The sequence below is a fragment of the Macaca thibetana genome, chromosome 11 (genome assembly GCF_024542745.1).
Source record: "Macaca thibetana thibetana isolate TM-01 chromosome 11, ASM2454274v1, whole genome shotgun sequence".
NCBI classification, from domain to species: Eukaryota; Metazoa; Chordata; class Mammalia; order Primates; family Cercopithecidae; genus Macaca; species Macaca thibetana.
This window is the reverse complement of record NC_065588.1, coordinates 61,039,783-61,052,238: the sequence shown is the minus strand read 5'-3', so window position 1 is coordinate 61,052,238 and position 12,456 is coordinate 61,039,783. Positions and strand designations below refer to the sequence as shown.

The 12,456-nt window shown below is 39.6% G+C and overlaps 1 protein-coding gene across 4 annotated transcripts in view; it reads right to left on the bottom strand.

Annotated features, from left to right (window-relative positions):
* The window catches only part of TBC1D30 (TBC1 domain family member 30), a 107,655-nt gene that overhangs the window by 4,977 nt on the left and 90,222 nt on the right, over positions 1-12,456 (bottom strand). For all 4 annotated transcript variants that reach the window (XM_050748608.1, XM_050748610.1, XM_050748609.1 and 1 more), the window contains 3 exons: positions 9,007-9,119; positions 6,844-6,983; positions 2,939-3,145 (listed from right to left, as the gene is read on the bottom strand). In XM_050748608.1, the coding sequence (XP_050604565.1) occupies positions 2,939-3,145; positions 6,844-6,983; positions 9,007-9,119 (460 nt within the window). The remainder of the gene's footprint in view (positions 1-2,938; positions 3,146-6,843; positions 6,984-9,006; positions 9,120-12,456) is intronic.

The following is a 12,456-nucleotide window of genomic DNA, read 5'->3' as shown; positions in this document are numbered from 1 at the left end:
ACTTTGGCTCTTCCAGCTCTCAGGCTCCCAGTCTAACTATATGTGGTAATGAACCACAGAGACTTCTGGCTCCTTGTTCCTCAGGCTCCTCATAACCCCTCATGTGTCTTCGGCTCACTGACACCTCTACCCTGCCAGATGCATGGCCGACCGCTTAGATCACTGCTTCATAGGCATCCCTGTCTCTTTGTCACACATTGCTAGTAAAGCCCCAACCTGGGATCCATAATCCACATTCTCTTTTCTGAAACTGAGCCCTTCAAATTCATGACCTCTCATTTCACTGGGTCCTCAATGCCAAACAATCTTCTCATTTCCCTGTCTCACTCCTTTCAATGACCTAACTAAATCTTCATTACTTTCTTTAACCTCTCATGTACTCCCAACCCCCACCTTATTCCCACCAAACAACTCTCCCCCAATTTCTCCATGAAAACAAAAGCTATCAAGTCTGAAAGGCCTCTATTTCCCATCCTCCCTAACCTCGGAAGCTGATACCTCAACCGCCATGCTCACCACCTTCCATTAAGTCTCAGAAGCTAAGGTCTTTTTGCCTCTAGTTCAAGTTCAGTCTCTCCCCCTGTGCTGCTAATCCTATCGTATACCATCTCATCTAAAACCATGCTGCTCAAACCATGGTCCCTGATATGGTTTGGCTGTGTCTGCACCCAAATCTCATCTTGTAGCTCCCATAATTCCCACGTGTTGTAGGAGGGACCCAGTAAGAGATAACTGAATCATGGAGGTGGGTTTTCCCATGCTGTTCTCGTGATAGTGACTAAGTCTCACAAGATCTGATGATTTCAAAAATGGGAGTTTCCCTGCACAAGTTCTCTTTGCCTGCTGCCATCCACGTAAGATGTGACTTGTTCCTCCTTACCTTCCACCATGATTGTGAGGCTGCCCCAGCCATGTGAAACTGTAAGTCCATTAAGCCTCTTATAAATTGCCTAGTCTCAAGTATGTCTCTTTGCAGTGTGAAAACAGACTAATACAGTCCCCAAGCAGCAGCACCAGCAGTGCCTACGGGCTTGTTAGAAACATATAATTTCAGCTCTATTCCAAACCCACTGAAACAGAGTCTATATTTTAGCAGATCCCCAAATGATCTCTATGCACACTAAATTTCAAGAACCAATGCTCTAGAGCTTTGCCTTTGAGCGGCAATCTCTCCCTTAAAGATAACCACATCAACCATGATCTAGAGAAAGGGTCAGCAAACTTTTCCTGTAAAGGACCAGACTGTAAATATTTTAGCCACTGTAGTGTGAAAGGAGCCTTAGACAACCTGTAAAAAAAAAGGGCATGCCTGTGTTCCAATAAAACTGTATTTACAGGCTGGGTGCGGTGGCCCACTCCTGTAATCCCAGCACTTTGGGAGGCCAAGGTGGGCAGATCACCTGAGGTCAGAAGTTCAAGACCAGCCTGGCCAACATGGTGAAACCCTGTCTCTACTAAAAATACAAAAATTAGCCGGGCGTGGTGGTGCATCCTGTAATCCCAGCTACTTGGGAGGCTGAGGCACAAGAATTGCTTGAACCTGGGAAGTGGAGGTTACAGTGAGCTGAGATTGTATCACTGCACTCCAGCCTGAATGACAGAGTAAGACTCCATCTCAAAACAAACAAACAAACAAACAAACAAAAAACTGTACTTACAAAAACAGGTAGTGAGCAGGATTTGGCCTACAGATCACAGTTTGCTGATCCCTGATGAGAATACAAGCCACTGGGCTTGTATTTAGCACCCTGAGCAATTGTTTACCATCACACCCAAAGACTTGTACAGTGTAGTTAAAAAGGGACTGTACAAAGAATCAGAACACCTGTGTTCTAGCCCTGGCATGACCACTCACTATAGCTATATAACCCTGGACAATTGCTAAGCCTTCCCTGGCCTGACCACTCACTACAGCTATATAACCCTGGACAATTGCTAAGCCTTCCTGAATCACCATTTCCACACCATTTGGAAGAAGATGAGACTATCTGTCCTTGCCTTCCTCATTGATTTGTTTTAAGGACAAAATGAGGAAATGTATGTGCCAATGTTTTTGAAACTTAAAGTGAAATTGTTCATTTATTTTGTGACTGGTTTCTTAATGATTCAGGATAAAGTGAGAATCGTCAAGAAGTCAACTATTCTTCTCTGATAAATGGAAGGTAAATTCAGTTTTTGTGCAAGATCAGTCACATGCTCACATGCCACTTTAAAAACACATCAAATTTATATTTTGGTTAATTCTGGACAAGCATCATTTTCATTAGGATATTCACTTCAAGCAAGAATAAACAACTCCCAAATCAGCATATATTAAACAATAAAGCAGATTGTTCACTGGGATTTTTGGAAATGAAAAGAAAAAAGCTTGGCAATCCTTGGAAAAGAGCATTTCCAATTGCATTATAATTGTATTCTTTTTAGTATACTCCCAAGATACTTGCCGTCAGCAAAGCACAGGCTTTTTAATGTTTTTTTTTTTTTCCATTTTCTCTGATCACAACATCTGTTATAATATCACCTAAATGACTAGTATATAGCTTAATTTACTAGTGTGCAGATAGCTAAATTCTATACTCAGATGCATAAAATTTATGGGGCAAAAGCTCCAAAATTTCTCAAGTCCAAGGACTGCATGGCTTTGCAACACTTTAATCATTTGTAAACCCTTCTCCACAGCACACATAGTAGAGACATGTTTAATACCATCAACTGCCTGGTCCTTGGGGCCTAAAAAGAACCTGCAGTCTTTTTCTTCTTTAGAGCCTGATAAAATAAAATTTAAAATGAGTTGCTAAATATGCTATTATCTCAAGCCAGCTGTGTTGACAGATACTGAGCTACAGTTAGTAATTCCAAGGCCTTACTAGGATTATTTGTTCTTCATTTCACAAGTTGAGATAGAGTTGAAATTGATTCAGATGAAGAATCGCATTACCTGCCCTGATGTACACCTGATGCACCTGCTGCTGTTGCTTCTTTTTAATTCGAGAGTACTGCCGCTTCAGTGCATTGATATCTGTGGTCATGCGTTCCATCATCATACTGTTAAAAGCTGCGTGGTATTCACTTCGACAGGAATTGATTGCTCCTGGACTCAGCTCTGCAATGTTATTAGATCTCAGACTCTGCTCCTCATTTGGCTCTGCACTCGAAGGATGAGACATAAGGAGATGGTCGGCAGAGGGGAACAGGAGTAAACGGAAATTGATTACACTACAACCCAGTGCAGTATCTTAACCTCCATTAACTTCTAAACCACAAGAAAAAAATGCATACTAGAGTTTGTCTAGTGCCTATTTTGATGTGCTCCTGAAAATATTTCTGTATTTTCTTATTAACCTAACTGTGGGTCTGACATGAGCTATGTGGGTTCAGTGTTTGATTTTGTTACCAGTTTGTTAGCTATATAGACATAACATCAACTGCTTCCAGATAAAAATCACTGCCATTTTCTAAGATTCCCTTAGAAAGATATAACTCCTAATTTCTAAAATCATTGTACAGATTTCCACACAACTGCATGAGGATTTATACAGGATTGATGGTTTGTAGAGTTTAGACAGTCATTAAAAGTGCATTCTTCTTACATTAAAAATAGTAACACAATTTATAACATTATCAATACTTCAGACCACTGTATCACTAAAATGAATGCTTTGTTCATTTAACAAACATTTCCTGTCCACTCTGTTGTTATGTCTGATGTGGTGTCTGCTCCTGTGATAGCTACAACTAGTAGATTTGTCTCTTAAATAAAATTGAGATGACCTCCAAGAAAGAGAAACAATACTAGGTGGGAGTAACCCACAGACTGCACAGGCCAAAGTGGCAGAGAGCAAGTTTCTCCAGCACAATTTGTAAAACTGACATGGGAGCCAGAGTAAAAAAAGACGGAGAGATTCCAACTATCCTAACATCTGCTGACAGTGTTATTCAGACAAAGGCTAAACATCTCAGAAATTTACTTCATTTTTTTACTGTAATCATTTCTGTAAGGAGAAGGAAATTAAAAGAGAAACTGCTAATCAGAGCAAAATCAACAAGAAAGACTAATGATGAAATTTAGGAGAAAGTAATCATGTCATCCTAGAGCACAAAAATGCACAGAAAGAAAAACAGAGAAAAAAATGAAACATAGACCCAGGCTACAGAAACCCAGATTCAAAAACTTTACCATTAAAATACATATTGATCCTATGGCTAGAAATCAAAAGCTGAAACTCAAGCAATAAGAAAGGGGGTAGAAGGCATTGCAGAAATCAAGAAGACTCTTGTTGGGTTCAGATTTTTAAAAGCCATTTAAAAGGATGAGAGGAGAGCACATACCAAGGACATACTCACAAAACAGCATGAGCCCAGCCATTAAAAAGGTTAAAACTCAAAACAAGCTGAGGCTTGCAGGAAATACTCCAAAAGATCACAACCAAAAGTTAGAAATAGCAGCAGTTGCTGCCACTGCTCTTACCTTCCAAACAAGAACCGAAAAAATGAGAAGATAGCCCCATGACTTCAAGAAGGTGGTATAAAGTTGGCAGATGACAAAGATAACACAGAGGTGCCTGACATCTATTCTGTTTCTGTCCTCTTTCAGCATATTTCTAACCTCTTTGAACAAGGAGAATGGTCTTCAAACTAGAAGAGGTAGAATAAATATCCTAAAAGAAAAGCTGCCACCCAAGACAAGAAAGGACGTAGAGAACCACAAACTTTAAAACAGTGCATACCATTGATAATGTCCAGACCACAGAAGTCTATTCTGCATAGAAAAAAATAAAATAAAATAAAACATGGCATGTGATTCAGAGCACTACATTTTAAGAGGAACATTACCAAATTACAGGATATCTAGAGGTAAATTAATAGAATATTAGGAGGTCCAGAAGTCATAACTTAAGAGACATGCTCAAAGAAATACTGAACTTGGGCCTTTGAGAAAGCTTTGGAGGACATGATAGCTGTCCTCAAAGATTTGAAGAGATGTCAGGTAGAAGAGGGAGTAAGCACTCTTGTTCTGTTTTTTTCCAAAGGGAAGAATCCTCTTTTCCAGCTGGAACCACGGATGGTGTCGAAGAGAAGAAAAAGAAGGTGCCTGCTGTGCCAGAAATGCTTAAGAAAAAGCAAAGGAATTTTGCCAGAGCTGAAGATCAAGCACCTGAGAAAGAATTTTGCTGAAAAGATGCTTCAAAAGGCAAGGAGGAAGCTTATCTATGAAAAAGCTAAACATAGCCACAAGGAATACAGGCAGATGGACAGAACTGAGGTTCAAATGGCTAGGAGGGCAAGAAAAGCTGGCAACTTCTATGTTCTTACAGAACCCAAACTGTCACTTTCCCTAAGGATCAGAGGTATCAATGGTGTGAGCCCAAAGGTCTGAAAGGTGTTGGAGTTTCTTTGTCTTCATCAGATCTTCAATGGAACCTTCGTTAAGCTCAGCAAGGCTTCAATTAACATGGTGAGGATTGGAGAACCATACATTGCATGGGCGTACCCAAACCTAAAGTTTTATAGCAAAATTGATAAGAAGCAAATTGCCATGACAGATAACACTTTGCTCAATCTCTTGGTAAATATGACATCGTCTGCAAGGAGAATCTGATTCATGAGATCTACACTGTTGGAAAGGCTTCAAAAAAGCCAGTAACTTCCTGTGACCCTTAAATTATCCTCTCCACAAGGTGCAATGAAGAAAAAGACCTCCTATTTTGTGGAAGGTAGAAATGCTGGCAATAGGGAAGAGAAGAGCTACAGGCTTATTAGACGGATGAACTAAGGGGTCTACCATGATTATTTTTGTAATCTGGTCAGTTAATAAACAGTGATGGCTTCAAATAGAAAAAAAAAAGCAAAGAGAAGAACTATTAGTAGAACGGGTAGATGGAAGTTATCTCTTTGTAACTAGAAACCATGGACTAAGGGGAAGAATCTAGCAAAGTGTCTTGTAAAATAATGAGTTTCTTGTCACTCAAGAAATTTCAAGTAGAGGTCACCATAATGTTCTGATTTAAAGGGTAATCCTATTGTAAGAGAAGCCAGTATGGAATAAATTAAACTCAGATGGAGTATATTAAGCATCTACTATATGCCAGGCTCTGTGCTAAGGAACTGGGCATACAAAGTTGAATCCAATGAACAGGAGCAAAAGTCACCATAGAGAAAAAGAAATGTGTATTATGCATGTAACACATAATACAGAGAGAAACTATTACATAATAAAAAGATAAAGTAACAGAGAAGATGCTTTTAGTAACAATTTTTTTTTAAGATGGAGTCTCGCTCTGTTGCCCAGGCTGGAGTGCAGTGGCATGATCTCAGCTCACTGCAACCTCCACCTTCCGGGTTCAAGCAGTTCTCCTGCCTCAGCCTCCTGAGTAGCTGAGACTACAGGCACACACCACCACACCCAGCTAATTTTTGCATTTTTAGTTGAGACCGGGTTTCACCATATTGGCCAGGCTGCTCTCGAACTCCTGACCTCATGATCCACCTGCCTCAGCCTCCCAAAGTGCTGGGATTACAAGCGTGAGCCACCACACCCAGCCTAGTAACGACTTTTTAATGTTGTTGTTGTTGTTGTTGTTGTTGTTGTTGTGTTTTGGTAGAGACAGGGTCTCCCTATGTTGCTTAGGCTAGTCTTGAACACCTGGCTTCAAATGATCATCCTGTCTCAGCCTCCTAAAGTGCTGGGCTTACAGGCATGACCCACCATGCCTAGCCTAATAAAGACTTTTAATAGTTGTAACCAGTTCAGAAAATTACTGAGGCATCTACAGGACACAATGTTACTCTTATTGTAGTAAACCAATACATCTTGATAATCTAAATCAAGAGCCACCTCTTTACCTTTAATTTGTTTTTGGTACTTCTGCAGTTCAGGAGCCAGGAACCCACTAAAAGGTCCAAGACACCCCACTGCATTAACGACAGCATCCTCATCGTCTGGGTCATTCTCTTCATCACTGTCTCTGGCCTTACTATGTCGTCTTGAAAAACATAAAAGACAAAAAAGAAATATACAAAGAAAACCAGAGGTATTTCAAAACATAATACAGTTACATGGTTTAAATGCCATATATATAATTAACATAGAAGTACATATAATTAACATAGTAAAACCCCATCTCTACTAAAAATATATAGAAATTAGCCTGGTGTGGTGCCGTGCACCTGTAATTCCAGCTACTTGAGAGGCTGAGGCTAGAGAATCGCTTGAACCCGGGAGGCGGAGGTTGCAGTGAGCCAGGATCACACCACTGCATTCCAGCCTGGGCAACGACAGAGCAAGGCTCTGTCTCAAAAAAAAAAAAAAAAAAAAAGAATTATATATAATTACATGACTTATAAAAAGTTTCCTTACCATCTCTGTCCTACTTCTGCCCATTGAAACTAGTAACCATGGTCACTTGTGAGACTCTCCCATCTAACTCCCACAGGTGATCATCGTTACTTGTTCTTACATATTCTTCAGTTTCTCTGAGCACACATAAGCAAATATGACTACATGCTTTTATTTTTCTCTTCTTTTTGGATAACTATTAGCATACTATATATACTCTTCTGCATCATGCCTTTATTCATATAAGAAATCTTTGCGGGCTGGGCACAGTGGCTCACACCTGTAATCTCAGCACTTTGGGAGGCTAAGGCAGGAGGACTGCGTGAGCCCAAGAGTTCAAGACCAGACTGGGTAACACAGCGAGACGCTGTCTCTGCAAGAAATTTAAAAATTATCCAGGCATGGAGGTACGTGCCTGTGGTCCCAGTTATTTAGGAGACTGATATGGGAAAATCACTTGAGCCTGAAAGTTAAGGCTGCACAGTATGCCATGATTGTACCACTGCACTCTAGCCTGGGTGACAAAGCGAGGTTTAGAAAAAACAAAGAAAAGAAACCTTTCCATATTCATACACAGAGCTTCCTTATGCATTCTTACAGTTCTACTGGATGTACACACCCCATAGTGTGGAACTAGGCTGCTAATGGTATACACTTGAGTGGTTTCCAATAATATGTTATTACAAACTCCCCGGCGCAAGCAATCCTCCTGCCTCAGCCTCCCAAGTAGCTAGGACTAAAGGTATACACTACTACACCCAGCTAATTTTTGTAATTTTTGTAGAGACAGAGTCTTGCTATGTTGCCCAGGCTGGTCTCGAATTCCTGGCCTTAAGTGATCCTCCTGCTTCAGCTTCCCAAAGTGCTGAGACACCACACCCAGCTTGGGTGGCCATTTTCTTATCAATTTCTAGGAATTTTATATATTAGCAATATCCGTCCCTATTTTGTATAGTAAGTTAAAAATATCCTTCCACAGATATTTTTGAGTCTACTTATAGAGGTTTGGTTTTGTTCCATTTGGGTCATCTAGAAAATTATATTTAAAGTACTTATTTTTTTTTTATTTTGAGTCAGTTATTAAGGCCTTCCCAATTCCAAAGAACTAAAGGAATTCTTCCACATTTTCTTATGCTAATTTTATTATTTCATTGTTTCTATTTAATACATTCATCCATATGGAATTTATCCTGGCATCTAGTATGAGGTCTGACTCTCATTTTCTTTCCAAATTAGTTCCCATTAGCCCATCATCATTTACTAAATAGTGTAACTTTTCACCCTTGATTCAATATGCTTATTTTTCATATGATAAACTCCTTATCAACTGTCAATTTTTGGTCTTCACAGTTTTTAAATCAGCTCATCTGTGTACTTGTATACAGGTTCCACACTATTTTAACTATTGAGATTTTTAATACTTGATATCATTAGGTAAGTTTTGGGGTTGCTAAACATCTCTTCAGTTTATGTTCCAAATTTCTCTGGAAAGTACACTTTTAAAAATCTCTCTTGAGTTTAAATCAAAACCATTTGGAAAGGGACATTCAGATTCTAAGCGTCAAATTACTTTAACATATCTCTGGGGCTTCATAAATATTAATTTACAATAACAAATTAAGATATTAAGTCTTCCATCATGAAAACAATGAGGAATTAAAAAATCTTACCCAGAAACTGAGGTGGGTTTAACTGTGGCTGGAAACGGTGTAATGTTGTAGGTGTATTTTTCCCTCAACTCTGCCAATTGTGGGAAAGGGAACGGAGCCATGGAATAAACAGTCTGAAAAACAAAAGCAAAAATGCCAAGTCTGAAACAGTAGCCTTCACCAACTCTTATCAATCCTGGAAAGACATTAAAGTTTTATGAAGTCGAGTGTGAAGAGGCAGATACTGCTCCTTACACAGCAGGTGGAGAGATTACACTTCAACATCTGCTTTCAAGACAGACAAAAGAAGATGATTAAACCCGACCCAGTGAGCTCTCAAATCAACCCAGCTGCAGCTGGGTATTCAACTGGTAAATAAGGGTGGGCAATCATGGGCAGTCTGATTTCCTCCTGTTGTTCGATAAATGGATTAATGCAGAAATCCACAGCTCCCTATGTCTTCTGTATCAAATACTCAAAAATGTTCTTCCTACGTAGTGCTTACTTTTAACAGCTCTGTTAGATGATTTTTAGACATTTAATGTCAGGTCAGCCTTCTGGATAAAATTAAGTCTAGTGGATGATCTTGCGATCAACTACAAGTTTTCTCCAAAGATACCACCTTTTTAAATGTCTGTGGATGAGTTCTAGGTGAAAATTGCTAGGTGTTATTTGAAAGAAAAAAAAAAAAGACAAGAAAAAAGTGACAAGGTGTAAACCTTAGGCTGTTAAAACTCTATAAATAAAAATGCGGAAAAGCACCCATGCTTCCACCAGAATTTCAAAATTATGTATCATTCTATCAGCAACAGAAAAGTAATATTGTTCGCTTTCTTATTTTTATTAAAATTTAATAGCTCCAAACATGTTTCTTCAATCCTGGTACTTATTCACCAGAAAATATATATTAATCACATGTTCATTTCTCCTAGGAAGCTAAAGAAATAGCCTGGTAATGTTTTCCTAGGAAAATATTTTAAAATGGTATTTTTTATTTTAGCAGGACTGTTTTTATGAAGGCTTAGAAGATGTCTAATTTGGCATGTAGCAAAAGGAAGGCTGTGAAAGGGGTTTGATTGTGATGCTTTTTCATTTTATAGCTCAGTGCCACCACTGTGACAGCCCCCTGCAATTTTATTCTAACAACCTGTACATCTTACTGTCCCCAGATGTCATAGTATCCCTTTATACTTTACTGTACCAGCCCAAGATTCCAAACAAATAGGTGTTGGCTGAAATTCCTTCTCTTCAATTCTCCATGCTTACTGTGCAAAGCTACAAGCTTATAAGGACTGCAAACATAATCTCTAAGCTGTCTTATCACAGACACTCCAGACTTGATTATACCCCAAAGGCTGAGGAGTACAGGTTTACTAACAATAAACCGTGCCCCAAGAAAAGAAGCAGAAGGCATCTTGTGGCTCTCACTAGCCTTAAGTGTGAAATTAAACCAGTTCCCCACCTCTCTGGGCCTCCTTTTCCTCATTTAAAAAATAAAGGGTGTGAAACTCAGGATCATGGTTACCTCTGAGAGGAGATGGGGATAAGATCAGGGAGAAGTATATGAGGGTGTTTTCCTGTGGTTGTTAATTTTTATTTCTTAAATTGGATGGGGGGTATGTAGATATTATTGTACTATTCTTAATACATCCGTATGCCCAAAATACTTCATATAATTTTATTAATAATGTAGTCAGAAGCACTCTCATGTTCTTTGATCCCACAAAGGTATCCAACAGCTACCTCGCTGCCACTGCAGAATTCTTCCCCGCTTGCTCTTACGATCATGTCTTAGCTCCACATACCCTTTTGAGGGAACGCAAGAGATGTGAAACCCTCTCCTCAGCAGCCGATCCAGAGCACAGCACCTTCCCTAGGGACTGGGTAGGAGCTGCACTGCCCTAACTGACCATCACACACCAACTGCGATCCCACAGTTGGGCCAAGAATCAACTCTCATTCATGTAACTTTTTTTTCCTCTCTTACAGTTTAGAAATGTGTTCAGACATTTAAGAAACCCATGTCCTTTGGATTCAACTTTAAAAGATGAGATTTTTGATGCTAAGAATTTCAAAATTCCTTACAAGTGAAATAAGATATCTTATTAAAGACAATAAGTAGGATGATGAGCTAAAGGTTCACCTGTGTTTCATTTTGCCAGTTTGTAACAAGCTATCAGTAAATTCCCTCATCCAGCCTTGTGAAGGAAGTTCATAAGAGGAACAGGGAAGTACATCCGCCCCCTACTGCACCCTGCCCTGCGCCGGGGCTGATGGTCTAGGCTCTGAGCAAGATCCCTCAGGGGCCACTCAGCTAAAGACACCTGACCAAAAAGAAAACTAGCTCCACTGCACTTTCATCCTCCACTTCAGGTCTTCCTTTCTCTGTCATTGACTTTTAGTTAGTCCTTCAAAGAAGAAATCAGTATCCCTGAAACAAAGTTGTCTATAGTAGTTCTTCCCAAATATTCACTCACTTACTTGAAGGTCTCACGTCTGAAGGCATTTTATCCCAGGAGCATAAGCATCCCTGGCACACTGACATAGCATTCAGGGTCTCCGAAACCTTTAGGCTTCCACCTTGGTAAGTCGGAAATTTACAACAGATTCCAAGAAAGAGATTTGACTAATCATCTTAGAGCCAAAATATGGTACAGTAATAGAATCACAGGGTTAGAAAGGAATTCAAATATATTAGTTCCACCTCCCTCCCAAGCAGGAGTCCCTTCCAGAGCATCTCCAACAGATGGTCACAAAGGCACAGCTTAAGCACTTTCAGTTACGGGCACACGCAGTTTTGCAGGACAGACGATTTCAATTTAATTAATCAAACATGATCCTTGTATTGAACAAGCATCCATACCCTTGTAATTTCCACCCCATCACTGACGGAAAAAAGTGAACAGAGTGGGTGCAAAGGAAAGTCCTGCCTCTCAGTACATGAGATCTCCCACCAGACAACAGGAAATCAGTCACAAACACTTTGAGTTAGGCTTCCCAAGCACCTACAAACCCTAATAATAGCATCTTAACTAACTTTTCTCCACACTGCCCTCAAGGAATTTACAACAGGCATTGTCAAAAATCCTACTGATACCCAGGTACATTATTTAATCAGCATTCCTCCAGTTTCTTTAACCCTATCAATTTAAAAAAACCAAACAAACATGAAAATGACCATTGCTAATAAGAAAACAGTGATCTACAAGGGGGAAAACCCAGCATATTGATTTTCAGTATGGCACTTAGAACTGAAAGAAAGGGAAAAGACTGAAAGGGGAGAATGCTGTCATCTCTTCAGCTCAAAAATAAAGACCTTACGTTCAGCCCACATTTTTCATCTGGTGCTATTTCGGGTTTGCTGACAGCACTAAATTAAAAAAAATGAATATAGGAAAGAGAATGGCTTGAAATGACATTCACCATTTCTCTCCTGAACATTCTATGATGTCAAGGAAAACTAACAAGTCT